Source organism: Lagopus leucura, unplaced genomic scaffold, assembly GCF_019238085.1.
Source record: "Lagopus leucura isolate 7727_CA_CO unplaced genomic scaffold, USGS_WTPT01 Super-Scaffold_100019, whole genome shotgun sequence".
Taxonomy (NCBI): domain Eukaryota; kingdom Metazoa; phylum Chordata; class Aves; order Galliformes; family Phasianidae; genus Lagopus; species Lagopus leucura.
Window position 1 is genome coordinate 4806913 of NW_024962273.1, and position 19998 is coordinate 4826910.

General features: G+C 35.0%; 1 protein-coding gene across 1 annotated transcript in view; it reads left to right on the plus strand.

The window, feature by feature from the left end:
* Positions 1-19998, plus strand: part of LRP1B (LDL receptor related protein 1B) — a 590048-nt gene that overhangs the window by 540599 nt on the left and 29451 nt on the right. The window contains exons 79-84 of the mRNA XM_042877971.1: positions 4875-5098; positions 5356-5462; positions 7534-7650; positions 8846-9019; positions 9550-9675; positions 15342-15506. Coding sequence (XP_042733905.1) covers positions 4875-5098; positions 5356-5462; positions 7534-7650; positions 8846-9019; positions 9550-9675; positions 15342-15506 — 913 coding nt within the window. The remainder of the gene's footprint in view (positions 1-4874; positions 5099-5355; positions 5463-7533; positions 7651-8845; positions 9020-9549; positions 9676-15341; positions 15507-19998) is intronic.

Here is a 19998-nt window from a genome sequence, read left to right on the forward strand (position 1 = left end):
GGAGGCTCAGGGGAGACCTCATTGCACTCTACAACTTCCTGAAGGGAGGTTGTGGTGCAAAAGGGTCTGGCCTCTTCTCCCAGGCAAATAGTAGGACCCGAGGAAATGGCAAGAAGTTATACCAGAGGAGGTTTAGGTTGGATATTAGGAGAAACTTTTTCTCTCGGAGGGTGGTCAGGCACTGGAATGGCTGCCCAGGGAGGTGGTGGAGTCGCCATCCCTGGCAGTGTTCAAGAGGCGCCTGGATGAGGAGCTACAAGAGATGGTTTAGTAGCTTGTAGCACTGATAGGAATGGGAGGGTGGTTGGACTGGATGATCTTGCAGGTCGTTTCCAACCTTGTGATTCTGTGATTCTGTAAAGAAACAAGAAGCTTGCAAATCTTGTGAAGTTGATATGTTTGGTTTCTTTGTTGTTGCTGTTAATGATTTATTTTAGTTCTTTGTGGTTTATATACAGATAAGTTATGCAATGGTAAGTGTAGTCTGCTGGTCTGCAACTGCTTTAATGGATGTGCATTTTATTATGGATCCATAAAACTGAACATAAACTTCCTCAAGATTTCTTAATAGGCTGGGGGTTATAATTTTCATAATAGATTCAATATTATCTCCCAGCTTAAACTAACAAAGAAAAAATGTTCTTACAATTACTATTATTTTATATTGCCTTCTATATTCCTATTTGGCTGTTATGTCAAAATACTTTGTGGTCACTACCTCCTAGTTTGAAGCTGCTGAAATGGAGCTTTGTTTTCCCCAGTGTTGAGCAAAAGCTTGTATTTTTCTTTTTATGCTATTTTTCTACAAATCTCCTGGCAGGTAGATTCTGGTGAAGGTATTTCATCCAAATCATACAAAGGTTTTGACAAATCTGTATGTAGAAGATATACTGATGACTGGCTGTATATGAGCGTAACTTGTGTATGTTTCATATACCATAGAATCATAGAATGGTTTGGGTTGGAAGGGACTTTAAACATCATCGAGTTCCAACCCCCCTCTGCAATCATATTTGTGGAGCACTTATTTCTCACTGTGATAACCTATTCAGAATATTTTCCCAATTTTATCTCATTAATACTCAAATACTATTGCCATATGTATAGCTGATCAGTGAGCTAATTAATTTTGTAGTGTTACTCTAATGCCATCACTTAAATTTTGGTTTTGAAAAGCTTGAGAATTCCTTATTTTTAACTCAAGTTTTAATGGATAAGTTTTCAAAGGTTACATTATAACTTTTATATCTAGACTTTGATATGTAAATCCAGATGGCAAACTTGAACAAACTCACCTGCATTTTCAGGTAATTGCATTAATGCAAAAATCTATCTCAACTGAAATTGCTCCATGGAATTAGCATATCAAGAGACTTCCTCAGAGAATAGCTTTAAGTATCTCTTATTTCTCTGTGAAAAGGGCTTTAAACTTGGCACAAATTGAAGCATTAAAGGAAATTGTAAATATCAACTCTTCAGAGTTTATTGACAGATGCAGAAGAGGATTCTGATGGAGTTGATACACATGAATTGGTGATAACTCATGCAGCTGTTTACTGGTATAATCCTTTGAGAGGGGATATATAAGTTATCTGAGGCGAATATTCAACATAGTGATTTTCCACTTAAACTAGAGTGCTGCTTTTCATGGAAGAGGATACAAAGCTGAACATTAATATAATTGTACGGTAATACGGGAAGAAAAACATGTTTTGTGATGTATTTAGTCACTATATTAGAAGCTTGCTCAAGGCTTACTGTTCTGAGAGCTTAGCAAGAGCCCTTAACCACTTCTATCACATATCCATTCATCTACTCACAACTTTGCCCCAGGACTGAGGAAATTTCAATCCATGGCTCTAAATGGAAACAATTTCTAGACTGCTTTCTCTAAATATTATTTTTGCAATGTATTAGAACCTAATCACTCATTTACCCGAAATAATAATAATAATAATAATAATAATAATTAGGGTTTTATAGGTTTTATAACTGAAAAACTTGTCATAAAGAACGTACCTACGCTTTAGTTTATATCCATCCCAGCTAACATATGTCATAGCTTTAATATTCTCTGTTAATAGACAGTGTATGAAGTGGCATCTGATTAAGATTGCAGACACAAGTTTTAAATCTGTAAAACATTGATGTTTGGTTAACAGCCATTTTTCAGGCTAACCTTATGAATATTTTCTTTGGCTCCTCTGTTTTATGCAGTCAATCTAGCCTATCTCATGGTATATTATGCAGAAGATGTTTTCAAAGGACTGAGAAATTAAAAACTGTTGTGTTTTTAAAGTTTCCTGCTCTTAAACTGGTACAATCAGGCTAATACCAAGATACCAGCAGTATAAGAGAGCTTCTATCCAAGCACTTAATGATTTCAGCAGGCATTCAAACTCAAGGAACATTCAAGGAACATCTACATTACTCTTTTCAGCTGTTAACTGATGTAAACAGTATCCTTCCAGCAGATTTTCTCCTTCTTTTTCAGCAGTGATTATCATTAGTAGGGTTTTAACATAAACTTTCTCCTCTAAATTTCAGCGTCAGGGTATGAATTGTTTTCTATAATTTATACATCATACCAAAATGGTTTCCAGATCCAAGTTGTTACTAGTTGGTACTGCAGCTTTGAAATAAAGTTTTTACCTAAAACTATATCTTTTAATTAGCAAGAATTGAGCTCAAAAGTGGTCAAGTTGAGGCACTTTCTGTCTGTCAGTAGAAACTACCTTAGTTTAAGAGATGATCAGGTTTTAAACTCTTAGATTTTCTATTAAGTTGTAGTAAATTATATTCAGCATCTGAGTGGGCTACAAAAACCTGTTTAAAAAACAAAAAAAAAAGGCGTGATTTTGCTCCTGTATTTTCAACTGTGTTCTGTATGCAAAAGTCATTCATCATTAACATAGTCCAAATGAGGTAAAAGCTCATTTACAATAACTAATTCTCCTAGACAGTACAAAAAGGTGCATAAGACATCAGAAATATGATGCGACGAGGCTGAAACATAATGAAGACAACTGAGAATTAAACGGCAGTAGCATCAGCTTGTGTTCTTTTTATTCTCTTTTTAATCTCTGACACCAGATGGTGGCTTTTCCTTTCTTGTGGTTATCTCCTTGTTAATTTGATATTTAATATGAGTCCCAGCTTTAGCGAAATTTCACTCTTCCTGTGTGGCTGGGAAAGGGTCAGTGTTAGAAGCAACCCAGTGTTGTGCTAGAATGTTTTGGTGTGCCCTTTGTCTCATCTGTGTCATGGGATTTGTCACTTCTCACTTGTTCCAAACACAAGAAGAAACAGTCTTAATAAAAACAGTGGTTCATGAACAGTCCAAAGGAAGGCAATGAACTGTGCTTGCCTTGATAGTTCCTGTCTTATTAAAAGAATATTTGGTTGCAGTACTGTAGTTTATTGCTTCCAGGTAGATCATGAATTCTCAGTCTCCAAAGTAGTAGCTGTGGAGATGTCAAGGCATTAGAGGCTTCTGACTCAGATAGCTGAATATTATCATGAATTAAAAGCCATTTGGATTTAAAAAAAAAAAAAATACAGTAAAAACTATCAGAAAATACATACATTGTCAGGTATCTTCTATTTGAAATTTTTGAAGCAATATGTAGATAACAAGAGAAAAAGCAGGATATTGTGTGCAGGTACTACAGTACTTGAAAAAATAATTCATTTTTGATGTATTTGTGAATCCTTATGCTGCCAGTATTTTTTCATTTTAAAAAAAAAGAAAGAAGAAAAAAAAAAGAAAAGAAAAAAAAAGAAAACCATAATGCTTGTTTTTACTTAAATTGGTATGATCCTGTTTTTAAAGTACTTGTTTCTAAATGCAGTGTTTAATTTTTTTGTTTGACTAAATGAAAAGGTTCTGTATGCTTTTAGAACATTAATTCTGTGATATTTTAGAGGATGAAAATTGTACAGACTGTCTAAATTCAACATTAATTCTCCATTACAAGTCCCGTTTTTCACCTAGAGGTGGAAATGACCTTTAATCTATGATGAAAAAAACTCTTTAAAAGTCTTTGCTGTATAAAGTGGATGGTTTTTGTTCATAATTTAACTCGATATCATCATACATCGACCAGCAAACAATTGCGCATGTATCTAGTTCATGCAAGTATTAATTTTGGACAACATGCTGCATTTATGTAAGAAATAACTTAGAATAGAGTCCTATTTTACAGATTTTATTTTTCTCTTCAAGAATTCTAGTGAACAACAGAGAATTCTGGTCATATCTCTCTCCTCTTTGCAGTATGAACTTTTACTGTTAAGACCATATTTTAGGAACTTACACCTTAATTGTAATTGTGAAATTATAAAGGAGATATTACTGTGTATAATACGAAAGTTTTAATCAGCCAAGCCTTGTTTACATATGGAGCTCTAGTTTTAGTTGATGGAGCACAAGTGCAATTAACAAGGGAGAAGTGCGTTGATAGCTTCCTTATTACTGCCTACTAATACTGGTCAGAATTCGGAGGTAATTTTTGGCAGTGTTCTAAATGCAGTCATTTTATTTATCCTTGGCATTCTCCTGAGGAGTCATACCTCAGGATAGTATAAACTGTCATTTCCAGTGAGATGTTTAGGAGGGGATATTGTTGCATAGTTCTTCAGAGTACGATAAATGTATGAACTCAATTATTTGTTGTTGTTTTTTTCCTTTAGAATTACAATATATTTCATTTGTTTGCTTCCGCAGTGGTAGTTCAAGCAGTTCAGTGTTTCTGAATATTTCAGCACATATATATGCAAAAGGTAGAAGTTACTTGCCAATACAAATCTGTAACGATGCAGCTGCTGTAAATGATCATTTCATTACATCTGACTTTAACATCTGTTCCTTTTAGTGTCCAGAATTTAAAAGACCTAGGGGCATTGCTGTTGACTGGATTGCTGGAAACATTTACTGGACTGATCATTCCAGAATGCATTGGTTCAGCTACTACACAACACATTGGACTAGTCTGAGATATTCCATCAATGTAGGTCAACTGAATGGACCTAACTGTACAAGACTCCTTACAAGTATTGCAGGAGAACCATATGCAATTGCTGTAAATCCTAAAAAGGGGTATGTAAGTTTTGACGTTACTCTGCTTTGGTAATTCAAGCAATAATTCAAATTAAGAGAAATGAAACGTCTATATCTCAACTTTTCCATGACATTTACTTAACCTCATTCTCCATTTGCATGCATGTAAATCAGGGTATGCTATTTCCTATACTTCAGGTAGGTTGCTCACAATTTAATATCTGTGAAGTGTTTTGAGGTTCAGTATGTGCATATATGTGTGTGTATATATATATATTTATGTGTAATGCTTTTAGGATGATGTACTGGACAGTTATTGGGGATCGTTCTCACATAGAGGAGTCATCTATGGATGGTACATTGAGAAGGATATTGGTTCAGAAAAATTTACAAAGGCCTACAGGTATGCAAGTTAGCACTTTTTCCTGATTACATGACATTTCTTAACTCTTTGTGGACTTGTTGACTGAATTCTTGTTTCTATGTCAGCAGTATGTATATGTGACCCGTGTGCAGGTGATAATAAAAATTTGTATTTTTTCATATGATACAATTTAATACGACTTACTTAAACTTTCACAAGTTTAAAAAGCCATAACAAAGCATTACATAAAATCAGTTTAAAAAAAAAAAATGATTTGTTCAGTAACACTTAACAAGCAAAATCAATTAAGGGCACATCAATTAAAAATGGGAAAAGTTTTCTAAGAAAGCATATAAAGTCTTGCAGCCTATTATGGTTACTTTCCTAAATACTCTTCAAAATAATTTAAAAACTAAAAAAACCCAGAAGATTTTAGGTTTTGAAAGAAACAGGAACTTAATTATCTCAATATTTTGCAGAACTGTTTTGAAGCTTGACAGTGTGTGCTGAGATCTTGTGAGTTAACATTAAGGCTCCACTGGCAGGATAAAAGTAATTTTTATGACAAAGGAAATAGTAACCTCAGAATGAAATGTGTCTCTCTTGAATATCAGCATCCTGTCTTGAAACCTCAAATGATGTATTTGTGACCCATTTTCTCATGCAATATTTGATGTTTATTCAGGCTTACAGAGATATTTGTTATTATTGCATTGCAAATTAAGGATTTTTCCAACTTTGCTGCGCATATATTGAAACATTGGCTTCATTCAAGAGTATGCTATCTGAATATCTTAATGTCTCAGAAATTGTCACTACAACAAGTAGGCATGTTTTAACGGAATGAATTTCTTACTGAGGTGGGCTTATGCATAAATGTTACTTAATGCACAAATTGCACTCACACAACAAACAGAATGTCCTTTTTTTAAAAAATTTATTGTCATGATTTGATTGAAATATAAGAAATCAGAATGTTACAAATGGGATAAAGAAATTTCTAGGAGAGGAAGCTCATGATCCCTTTTGGGCGCTTATGAAACACAATAGTATACAGTCAGTAACAAGTCAGGCACTTGTGATGTTTAAGACTGGAAGAGATCAGAATTTTGCTTATCAGTATTGTTGCCTGCTCTTTACTGATATATAAAACACTGTGAATGTTTCAGATAAATATAAGTTTAATTGCTTAAGTTCTATTGGACTTTTTTTGTCACTAATTACCACTGTATTTGATTGCCATGGTTATGTCCTCGAGAGACAGGTACCAATTCCTTTGTCGCTGAAAGCAATCCAATCTCAATTTTTTTAGCCTTAAGTTTTGAATTTTATAAGATTTGTGCTGTACTGCTTTTCTGTTAGTGTTTTTTTCTTTTCTTTTTTTCTTTTTTTTTTTTTAAGCAGAGTTGCAAATAGAAACTTATTTCACTGGTCTGTGTGACAGAATTCTTCCACATCCTCTGATCTATCTGTAGCTGATTAATTTATGACCTTAAGAGGGGAATTTTTGCTGTTATGTATAATTTATTTTGATGTATTTTTTCTGACTTGCATAAGTAGGAAGAAAAATACTTTTTCCCATTCTTATTAAAAATACAGTACAACTTCAGAAGCTCAGAATTAAATTATTTTATGGTTCAAATATTGTTACAGGCGGAAGCTTCTGACATGTCTTAAAATGGCATATTAATCATTTAAGCATCCCCTGGTGAAATAAAGACTGCATGATTTAACTATTTAGTTATTGCCTAGAGGCTGTGTAGCCAAAATGAAATCTACTGACATAATTAATTTTTTTGTTGGTAGAGAAAATTGCAGGATTCAATCCTACATTTGTAGTCTCACTTGGTACATATTCCTACCTGCAGAGGATAATGGTTTAAAAAGTTACTGACCAATGAGGAGTAGCTTAAAGAAAGTAAAATAGATGGGTTGAAATAAGAGGAAGATTTAAGCTGTAGATTTATTTTTTTTTCTTCACCTTGGTCTGCAGGCATGTTTTTTCATTGTCTCATTTTCATCAGAATATGAATGATAGAAAAATGTGTTGCTACTTAACAATTTTCTCAAACTTAATTTATCTCATTGAAACTTTTTTTTTCCTTTGTAGGTCTTGTAGTTGATCAGTTTAGTCAGCGTTTGTTCTGGGCTGATTTTGAATTGTCTGTCATTGGCAGTGTTCTGTTTGATGGTTCTGATTCAGTTGTGTCTGTGAGCACTAAACAAGGTACGAAGAAGTTTCCAGCAATTTTACTAGATGTAGAAGCTATGAAAACTAAAAGCATTCACAATTAAGAACTTACAGCCATGTTTTTTTTTAGATATTGGAACAAATACATATTTAATTTTTTAAATAATCTTTAAAGGAATAACTATAAGAATAACTATTAAACGGTATGTGCAAATTAACAAGAGCTATTATTAAATACCATTGTGAATATGTAAATACTGTATATAAATACATATACGTGGCCCAACTGAACTCACATAGCAACACAAGGATCTTGCCTGGTTAGAACTTAGAGCTGTATGCATTGCACAGGAAATGTAAGGATTATATAGATCAGAAACAAGAGTCAGTTCAGGGAAAAACAATGGACTTGTCTTTCAGCTCAGTTCAGAATCACAGAATACTACTTCAAAGAATGTCAGTTTGGAATGTTTTTTCAGAAGAAAATAGATTCTGATTATGCAAACTGTTCGCAGAGGTTTACATGTTGTCTTTTAAATAACTTGGTCATACATGCAACTTTATGAAATTTGAGTAGAAAATAGCAAAACAATGAATAATTTCAAAATGTGAAAGCAATCTACTTTAAGGGAATGCTTAGATGGGCAGTTAGTAGTGGAATCTCTTTGGGATGATACCACATCTGGCCATTAGTGTTTTAACCACTGGTCTGGAATTCACCAGTGTGTTCTGTTTTATCTGTTAAAAAGTTAAGAAAGAATTAATAGAGGCTTTGTGTTATTTGTTTTGCATGAATTTACCATCATTTTGAAGTGTAATATAAAAACCAGTATTTCTAACACTTTAAGAAACAATTTTAAGAAATGTCTTATGAGAATAATTTCTCCTTTGTAAAGCAAAATATTGTGGGTTTTTTTTCCTTGTCATGTTCTTCTAGTTAGTATGGCAGCTGAATATGTTCTAAATAGCTCACTCTTCCTTTAGGGTTTCCCTGCTTCTCTATGTTCAACCAGTTTCAGAGACTGAATCAAAGAGATGTTATTTGCTTGTAATATGGGAAGAATTTCTTTTAAGAAGATTGCTTTTTAAAAGGCAGCCTTTGTGGGTGCAGACTGCTGCCTGAAAAACAATGCTTTTTAGCTTGAAATTGCAGTGCAAGTGAAGTTGTTTTTAAAATTAATTAGTTTGCTATTTGAATATGAATATTTGTGTTTATCTGTTTTTATTTAAGGTTTACTGCATCCCCATAGAATTGACATTTTTGAGGACTACATATATGGAGCAGGTCCTAAAAATGGTGCATTTAGAGTACATAAATTTGGCAGGAGCCTTGTAGAATATCTAGGAGTCGATGTTGATAAAGCGAAAAGTGCCTTGATCTTTCATCGCTACAAACAAATGGACTGTGAGTAAGCATAATTACTTAACACTGAGTGTTTGCAAGTTCATCTCAGTAAAAGAAAAATAATGAAAGTATCCATCAACTGTAGAAATGTAAAACAGAACTTGATTCTGCAAAGTAAAAATAGATTTAGTTATGTTTCATTATATAATTATAATTTGGATTCTGATGCATTTCTTTCATTTGAAGTGGCATTGGGTAAATGACTACATTGCATTCCTGCAGTGCAAATGAAATAATAAAAAAGAGATCTGAATACAAAAATACCTCTTGTCAAAATATAATGAGGATTTTTATTGAATATTAGTAATACATTTGTTTTTACTGGAGTCAGTTCTATCGTGGTATGGGTCTGGTACTGCCATTTGAATGAGTGCTGACTGACTTTGTGCTGTTGATATTCTGGAAATTGGAATTGAATCAGAATTTTTTGATTTTTTTTTTTTTTTTGGTCCTAGTTCTATAAGATAACATAATTTAAAAAAAAAAAAAAAAAAAAGAAAAACACCTTAATGTTTTCTTTTCTCAAACAGTGCCTAATCCATGCTTGGACCTGACATGTGAATTCATTTGTTTACTCAACCCTTCTGGTGCATCATGTGCTTGTCCAGAAGGAAAATCATTAGTTAATGGAACATGCATAGATCAGAGTCTATTAGGTAGGTATTGAAAATTGTTTGTATGTGCAATACTTTGACGTTCACAAAGAAGTATGAAGTCAATGTTTCAGGCTGATGTTCTACTTAGGCTTCAAGGAATGGGCAAATTCCTTGAAAAGATCTCAAGCACCGTATAGTTTATGGTAGGTTGACAACGTATTTGGCGTTAAGAATACTAAGATACACTAAGACTAAGAGTACACAAACAGGAGACATTATGTGTGTTATCAATGAATGTCTTTTCTTTTTTGAAAATCGAGTTCTAAGAAAGGTTCTTTTCATTTAGGAATTTATGGAATAAAAAATGGCAGCCATAGTCTTCCCTTTTCTCATTAAGAACTAGAAAATACGAAACATCCCCAGCTACGTGCACACAATTTATTTAAATGTTCCATTATGTTGTCTTCATTGTGTCATAACATTTTTGGCAAAGTGAAGGATGCCAGAAATGCAAAACAGCCATTCCTGCGTCACATGACTATAAAATCCCTATATTTGGGGCAATTACATTAGGGAAGATTATATAGTGATACTCTTGTTAATCTGCGATAAAATGACCCTCAAAGGTGGTTTAAAGATTTCTGTAGATTTCAGTGGTCATCTGGTTAGTCCTTGAAATCATGAAATACACATTTTAATCTGAGTATGTATCTGTGAAACAGTTTAACTGATGAACTGTTTGTTTTTATGATTGGTTTGATCTCAATGTTGTAAACGTAAGTGTGTCACAATCATTTATGTACATTATAATTTATGCATTCAAAAATATTCTACTTTCTACAATTTCTCATTGTTAAGTCTCCTTAAGGTGGTCACTGGGAGGTAGTCTCACTTGCAGAATTAGAATAGTTCACTTGGAAAGCGCTTAGATCATCAAGACCGACTGCCTAACAACTTCAGGTCTCCTGTTCTTGTGACTGTATGTCAACTGCAAGTTGACTCAGATTCTGGCTCTTTGGATTGTTGATTTTTTTTATTTTTTTTTTTTTAACAAAAGGAAATTGAGGTAACTTGAAATTCTGTATGATAGAATTGTCATTCTGTAAATAACTTGATCCATTGAATTGATTTTTCTTCATAAGTACTGTGTGAGGAATTCTAATTTATGAATCCTCAGTGACTTTCTGTAAGACTGAATCCAGATTGCTCTAGACAGCTGCTTGACCAGCATTTCTTAAACTGATGAAAAACAGAGTTTTGGAGTTTTATTTGTCTCTCTCAAGTTAGAGATATTACAACATATGCGTATTGTATCATTCAGAATGGTTATATAATAAAATGAGAGCAATTTCCTGTGTATTCTTAGATAAGCTTTCATCTTTTTTTCTCCCTTGCTGACTGTGACTGACAGAGCCAAATGTGTTTTTTTTTTTTTTCTGTGATTTATTTCATGACTGCAGTATGCCTGACTTCTTCAATTTAGAAGCCAGTTTTCAAATGGGTAGAGTACCTCTTCATATTGCTAAGTGAGACCACTTGATTTGCATCCACTAGGTTCATTGTATCTAATGCCTGTAAAGTTGTGAAGCTAATAGTGTAGGGATTGGAAATGCAGAGATTTGCACTAGAGAAAGTCAGTGTGTATCACAGCCGAATGAACAAAAGTAATGGAACACTTCCAGGAGTTCAGAGTTTTGGGAGACCTGTCGCTGTCATTTTTAGAAGAGAATATTTGTGACTTCTTGGCTGGAAGAAGAGCCTGAGAATAATCACAAACACCCAGATCTGGCGTTGCTTCTGAACAGACATGAAATATTTCATTTACTGCGGTGTTTTCTTCTGCACATTTCTGTGGGAACTTGCCCTCTGTATGCACAGACCACATGAAACCAGGTGCTCTGCCTGGGGATGTGTTAGAGGTTAATCCCCCTGTACCTTTTATTTCACCCACAAATTGTACTTCAGAGAGCTGTACTAGCAAAAGCTATTGGCACTTCAGTCTCTACTATCTTCTTGATTTCTGTCTTGCTTTCAGGTTGTTGGTTTTGTTTTGTTTTGTTTTTTTTCTTTAAGATATCAAATAGAATAGTATTCTAACACAGAAAACTGCTTTTGGTTTGAAGAAAGAAAAGAAAAAAAATTATTACAGCAGCATCTTCTGTATTTATAGTAAGTTATTATAAGGAGACTGATATATCCTAGAACTGAAGAAAATGAGTTAAATTGCTGCAGCGTTGGTTTCTTCTCACCATGCATCCTTTTCTTAGCCCTTCTCTTCCACTAAGGATTGTAAAGCAAATGGATATTTTAAAGAAAAAAAAAAAAAAAGAAAAAAAAAAAAAAGAAAATTTGAAATGAAATGAAGATCTTTCTTATAGCACTCAGACAAAATTTGGGGTTTACAGCTTGTTCTGAAAACTTTGGCAGATAGAAAACTGGCAGAACAGGAGCCCTTCATCAGGGGGATAGTGAAATGTACACAACATTTCCATACCATTAGAACTCCCTACTCATTCCTTAATAGATGCATTCAGTTCAAATTCTGACCTGCATAATTTTCTTTAGGATAAGCCTTTGTGCCCCATGAAATAGTATTTTCCACTGTGGAAAGGGAAACTGTTCATGTTCCAGTGAATGCTGTTCATTAATTGTTTATTGGCCCCTCTGCTACCTACCATCTGTTGCATAGCAATATGTTTAATAGATAATTGGTGGGTAGGTTGGGCCCTATTGCCATACCACTAATGTCCACCTCTGATGATATGGACCAACATTATAAAATAAGAGGCATTACTTTTGGAGCAGACTTCACGAGTGAAATTATTTACACCTGACAGAAAGGAAAAGAGCATCTGCAAGGTTTTTGAGTCCAAGTTCCAACTATCTATGACTCCATTTTATTTTTTATTTTTATTTATTTTCTATCTCAATTTTATTTCTCTTTATTTCTCAGCACTGAATACTTAGTAGAGATGTTTCCAACTCTTTTTTTTTTTTTTTTTCTCTGAAGCCCTTATTCATGAATTCAGATTAGATGTATTCAGCCTTTTGTAACAATTCTTAGATATATATCTCTCCTGTATTTTCTGTTTTTCCTGTCTTCTCTTATGGGCACATTTTGTTCCTGTCTCCCATACAAAGGCATCTGATCCACTTTTGGACTCCACTGATGTGAATTATCTAGAGTAATTTGATTCTTTTAAGTTGCAAAGAAAAAAAGCAGCATTAAAACTCCTGTTTAAGTCTAACATAGTATTTGTAAATTGACTTATCTATTACATCTCTCAGTCCTCAGTTCGTGTGAAGACTGAAATTGTTGTAGTAACTCTTTATTAGTTTTGTATTTTTATTTGAATTCTTGTAGATTTTTATTTGAATTCTTGGATAGAGAACAAAATCAGCACCCACTTTTACTTATCTTGTTATGCTGGAAAATATTACAATCCTTTCAGCTTTCAGGTCAACTTTACCTGATTATTTTGTAAAGATATAACGTGTACTACATTTAGAATCTGTAAGATGTAAACGTCCTAGTCATTTTAAAGGCATTTGGTTTAGATAGTCTTTACTGTGGGCAATTTTTGGTTCAGTATGAAGACATGTATATCTTGTTATAGTTAGGATAACTTTGAAGTTTGTATTTCATGTTTTGTAGTTATAAATATGCGTTGTGATATTCTTTTTTCTGTTGAATTCATAGTGTCTATCAGAATTCAAAATTTTTTAAATTTTGTATGTTAAATGTGCAGAATTGTCCTAGAAAAGAAATGGATATTTTTAATATACTATCAGATTCCTAAAAATGAGCAGTTGTCTGTACTTCAGTGTTACTCAGTTTTTATTCAGTTCTGCTCTATAAACTCATGACTAATGATAAGTAAAACAGATAAAATAAGCAAAACAAAAATAGACCTTGCTAATAAGATATGCCACATTATCCATTTAAACAACTTCTGTAATGAGTAACTGAAGAATGGTTCATGGAACATCAAAGAATTTAATGAACCACCTAAATAAATAAATACTAAAGCATCTTCAGAGTTCCAAGCACAAAATATCTTTGTTACAGTAGATGTAGATCCATGGTGGATACCTAAGAATGAAGACTATGATATTTCATACTGGTATTGTAAAGACCTAAATAATACAGTGCCACTCATTCCTCCACAAGAACTTTCAAATGCGTTGTCTTCAGGCACCTGCATCTCTCTCAAATGAGAAATGGATGATATAGGACAGATGGATACCTTGACTGCCTCATATTTTGTACAACTAAAAAAGTAATTCATCAAAACATCTATATTGGTGAATGTATTACTGAAGAGCTTTCAGTGTTTCTGACAGTGTTTCTGACTAGTTTGGCAGCAGTCTGTCTTTATAAGCTTTGTTTTGTTACGTGTGAGATGAGAAGTTGTGCTAAATGTGTATTTTGAGCTGCAAAGGTTCTTGTCTGTTGCTCAGAATTACAGTTATTTGGATGTGAGAGCATTGTGTACGTGCTGGTCTGTAATTAATTTCTTGTTGGTGTCATCGAACAATTTTATTTCTTGTTCACTCAAATGAACAGTGATTTATTTCTCAGTGTTTCCAGGACAGGCACAACTCTAATTGCACAACAGCTTTATAGAAAGATTGATTCTGTCCTAAACAGAATATATGTTACCATGCACCCCACAGTTAAGGAGGTGGTACTACTGCCATGAGCACCTAGTGAAGGCAAAGCAGTAGACTACATCTTTTCTTAGAAGGTAAAATTGGGGGTTCAGTCTAGAGAAGAGAAGACTCAGGGAGACCTTATTGCTATCTACAACTCTCTGAAAGGAGGTTGTGGTGAAGTGGGGATCAGCCTCTTCTCCCCAGTAACAGAGAGAAGGCAAGAAGTAATGGACTGAACTTGCACCAGTGAAGGTCCACGTTGTATGTTATTTCTTCTCAGAAAGAGTTGGTAATGCATTGGAACAGGGAAGTAGTGGAGTCACTGTCCACGGAGTTGTTAAAGAAAAGGGAAGTTGTGACACTGAGGGATGTGAAAGTACATGGTGGGGTTGGGCTCTAATGTTTGGACTTTGTGATCTTAATGGTCTTTTCCAACATTTATGATTCCGTAAAAGAAAGTATGGTTTAGAAGTATCAAGTTAGTATGCAAACATCATTTTGTGAGGATGATTTAAAAGCTGAGCAGCTTCTTTTTAAATGCTTCCGAATATGTTTATTAAGAAGGATGTTAACAGTGTAAGAGCAAGAGAAATAAATCAACTATAAAAGGGTAAATTCCTTCAGGCTGAGGTAACCAGAAGAATACAAGGAAGTTTTCTGAGATTCCCAAAGTTGCAGAAATGAAACAAACTTTTCTTTTTTTTTTTTTTTTTTCATAAACTAAAAATGATAGTTTCACAAAGGAATTCACACTGCCTTTACTAACTTACATCGTGACATCCTCTGCGGGGTCAGCTTTCCCATCACACTGTTTGGATGAAACAGGAGCCAAGAACATATATGCAGTATGCTGGTATGATACAAGCTTCCAGGCCTGCATACAGCTCCCATTGCCTCTGCAGCTCTTCATGGCCTTTCCAGTGCTGGCTTATGGTTTATTAAATATGTCTTTTCTTTTCTAGCAATATGTGATAGTTTACCTTTTACTTTTTGAAAGTGATTATGTATTTTTGCACGTAGGCAGGGATCAGTAGCTTCGTATAAAATTGTTCTCTGTGCTCTTGCTGCAGATGATACATGCAAACTGACCTGTGAAAATGGAGGAAAGTGCATTATAAACGAGAAGGGGGATCCACGATGTCACTGCTGGCCAAGTTACTCAGGTGAAAGGTGTGAAACCAACCACTGCTACAATTACTGCCAGAATGGAGGAACCTGTGGAGCCTCTCTCCTTGGTACATATTTCTGTGCAGCTTTATATTATCTTATAGGTCTCAATTTGAATGTTTGAATCTATTCCTAGTTTGGTGTTTTTTTTCCTATGGCTTCTTTCCTTTGTCTGTACTTAAATTCTGTGCAATATAGCAGCATATGCTGTACATATAATTTATTATCAATAGTGTTGTTTACTCATGGGTCTTGGTGTTTTGGCAAAGCCAAACTACATCTCACAAAAAGGAGCATGAAAATATCCAGAATGAAAACATACATACTGAGGTGTCAAAAGGGAACTGTAAAGTCAAACCACATTTGGAAAAGCACCACACCCATTGCCCTGTCTCTATCTTAATTCTTTCTCTAAACTTTCAGGTGCTTCTGGGAATAGTTTCCTTCAAGTGTGATAAAGTGTGAAAAATGTGACTTCATTTTTTTCCCCATGCCTTCAGGGAGTTAAAAAGAATAATGAAAGTAGGCATTTTCCTCACCTAATTCTCAGGAAGATTTCACAGATCAGAATTCAAATCCTTTGTTTGCTTGAAGGAATTTGAAATCACATCTCTTATCTTAAGGGAGATTATCCTAACCCTCAAAATGAGGATATCTAGGAGTCGGCCTTTGTGCCCAACATATAGGCTGCTCCAGGTTGTGTACTGCAATTAAATTCTGCTTGAACTAGAGAAGGGAAAAGTGTGTTAAGAAGTACTCTAAAATTTAGTGCTATGTGAGAAAGCAGAAGTTAAATTATATTTTCTGTTGCAAAGAACATTTAAATACTTGATTGAAAGCAGGACATCTGAAGGAGAAGTTTGCTGATTGCTTTCTTCTTGGAAGACTGTCAGATGTTGGAGTTGAATCTTATTCCCCTATGTGGTGAAGTGACCAACATCTAAAGGAAAGTACAGGCACCTGACCATAGGACCTGTTTATGCAGAATCGTGTATCTTAGTCTCCGTGACAAAGTGAGCTTAGATCTAAATGTTTTTTCTTAGAATTCTGTGCTAATTTAGCTTATATACTTCAGTAATTCAGCTTAGTTTACTATGCTGGCTTCAGTGGGTCCTATTCTGATTTTCTGATGTGTGTGCTAAACAACAAAGGGTTTTTCAGTTCTGAGTATTTGAGAGTTAACGTTTTTCTTTGTTCATATCACTAATAATGTCTAAATAGTAGAAAATCAGAATTACTTTAAGTTGATAGAATTATATTTGAAACTGCTTCCAATAGCTCATGGAAGTACTAAGACAAATGATAAGCAGAGATTTGTATCAGTTCAGTGAGATCAATATGTGCTTAGTGAGGACATGCAAGTGAATGAAAGATGTTCACGGATGATTTAAATGATGTGCAGAACTTCACTGTCATCTGAGGAGGGGATGTTTACTCCCACATCTTTACATATCTGGCATTTAATTGATACTCTTGAGGTGACAGGCACAACAAGTAACTTGGCTCCCAGTGCTCAGCTCAGTTCTGATTCCTGCAGAGACCTCTGGGTTTTATTTTTCCTTTTCTTTTGACAGTTGCCATTGAGCTTGGATACTTCCAACAGCTTGTTCTTCACCAGACAGCTCACAGTTGCTGTGCTCACAGCAGAGCTATGATATAACCTGGATTTTTAATACTTTTTTTCCTACTAAATCCAACCTCTGAAATCTCTCTGCCTTGCTGGAATGATTAGTGAAGCAGACTTGGTGACCAGTGAGTGAGAGATATGAGCAAGATTATACAATACACTTCTGCTGATTTGTTAATCGTGGCCCCACCTGCTACAGAGAGCCTGCAGGTGCAGAAGTTAGCCTTATTTCTGCTTGGTCTCAAACAAGACAATGTGTCTGTACCAAAAACGCCATTAGGAGAGCAGCATGAATATCACTCCAGTCCATGTTTCAGTGTTAAACTGCCTGATGTGGGATTTCAAGCCTTTAACTTCATCAGAAGCGTACTGTACAACGATTAGTCACAACACACTCAGCTTTTATCAGCTGAGACCAGCACAGAACCATTCCTGCTCATTAGCAATGGAGACTTGGATCTTAGAGTCACAGTTCCTATTGCTGAGCATAGAAAGCACCTCGCTCCCACATCCTGGTGATGTCAAAAGTTCTGATGGCTCTTACTGGGCTATACCTGCTGATAGGAGTGTTATTCTGCTGTGCTCTGTTCACTTCCCATTCATGCCTTGAAGCCAATGCCATAACCTTCATGTGAAGATGTGGAAAAAAAGATATTTTTTTCTAAATCAAAGTGACTTCGCCCAGCATTCCAGATAACATTTTTCAAATTGATCTCATCTTCTTTGCACATCTTGCTCCTGGACTCTGTAAATATTCTACTAGGAAGAAATCTCTACTTATCAGACTGTATTACTTACCTATATCAGGCTACAAATCATAAATCTTCTTGAAACAAACTAATAAATTAATGAGATGCTCACTTGTCTGAGTTTAATCTAATCCATATTATACTAAAACCATTATGTTTTTTACAGAGGGAAATTAAACTGGGTGTTATTAAGGTATTAAAAATCCCTTAACACGGAAAAACTCCTCAGGTATTTTTGCAATGACCGTTTCTTCTTTCTAGTCAGATAAACCACCATGCCAAGTATGCTACTGGGTCAACGCACATTTAGCAGCAAGGGCTGCACGAGCCATTCACAATTTCAACAGACAGTGTGAAATACAGAACAGAGCAGCATTCACTCACTTCCTTCTCATCATTTTTGCCTTGGAGGCAGAGCTGATCTGCCTTGTCAGGTTCATGAGGCTCATTAGTGGACAAGCTACTTTACTCCTGCACATTGAAACATGTAGGAATGTAAAGGTTCTCTATTACTAGGAATTCCTCTGCTTTTCATTCATTTTTGAAGGACTTAAGCATCTTATGTCCAGATTTCTTCGTTTCATCCTAGCAGGTTGACCTGTCCATTGGCAAAAGGTACAGAACATACTGATTATTTGTGTTTGTGTAGAGAATTTTTTTGTATCCAGAAAGTACAAAATGAACATTTTAAATTGACTCACTATCAATTTATTTTACTGTGCAACTGCCTTTCCAACCAGTTCTTTCTAATACAGTTTTTGATCCACTACACTATTGGCTCATCAAACTATGTTGCTAAACTGTTGCAATCAAGTTGCGTTGTGTTTTCCCTGATTCTTTCTTTTTTTTTTTTTTCTTTTTTTTGTTCAAAATGATGATGCTTTATCCTCTGGAAGTTCCAATATCCGTATTTGTGTAAGTGCCTATCCAAATTGTACCCACAAAATATAAATGACCACTGATAACTGCAGCTTGCTTGAATCTCCTTTTTGTAGAAGCCCTGATTGCCCTTATTGATTTCTTATATTTTCCAACTCAAATAGCCTTGATGGAAGCAATCCACAAGTGCTGTTCTACACACGTGCCCTTTGGGAAGTATAGGGCCTGTTGATAAATGTACATGGCAGAACTGCAGAGCATGTGCCTTCAGGCTAGCACCAATGTGAGAAGAAGCAGCCACAGCCGGTGATGGGGAAGGGTACACAGGGACCACTTAGCAGCTGTATTTCCACTCTCTCCCCATTTCAAGGAGTCAGCTGCTGTGTATTAGTTCTGCCACAATGGGCTCCGTGAAGTGGCTCTGTGAATTTGATTTGCCTGGGACAATATCTGGACTTCCTGACATGGTCTTTGCTCATCCAAGCTGTTGTGCACATCTCTTGACTCGAGGGAAACTGGTTCTGCTGCATGCTGCTGGTGTTTAGCTGGGGAGCTTCATGGGGAACGAGCTTCTGAAGTTAGCCAGCTGCTGTGAGGATTCCCTGGGAGTCAGGAAGTTTCCTCATTGTTGGGTTATGTCTCAAAGCTCAAGGCAAATACACTATGAAAGCAAATCTGTCATTGTTTTCTGAAACAAACAGAATGCCACAGCATAAGAGATGTGTGTCTGGTGAATGTGTGTGTTCCACTGAACGTGTAAATTCTGTTCTCCTTCGCTCCCTAATTCTTAATAGGAAAGTGATAACCAATTAAGCAAATCATGGAGTATTACTCAGTTTTTTTTCAGAACGTGATTGTGCTAAATCTTAGCTGGATGTGGTAAGTTGTAGAACCTCATTATCTGCACACAAATGTTAATTTGTTAAACAAATCCCACTGGCAATTCAGGGATTATTCACTGTTGGTTTACTTACTGCTAAGCCGTTTGGCAAATTCCTATGTGAACATTATAGAGCTAGAGATTGGGGCAGCTTTAATTAAAATTTAAAAGTTTATGACAGTTGTATTGAACTACAAAAATTGAACAAAGAAAATGTCATCTGTTAATTAAAAGTACACATCTGAGACATGTAATTAAAAGTTTGGATATAATAATGAACACTTTCCAGTAAACCAAATTAATGGGAATTTGGAAGGGAATAAAAAAAGATATCATATAAATGCACTTCCTTTTTACTTACAGTTTGAAGTAAAAATATTGGAGGAAAGTTTTCTAAATGTCTTGAACATATAGGCTAGATTAAA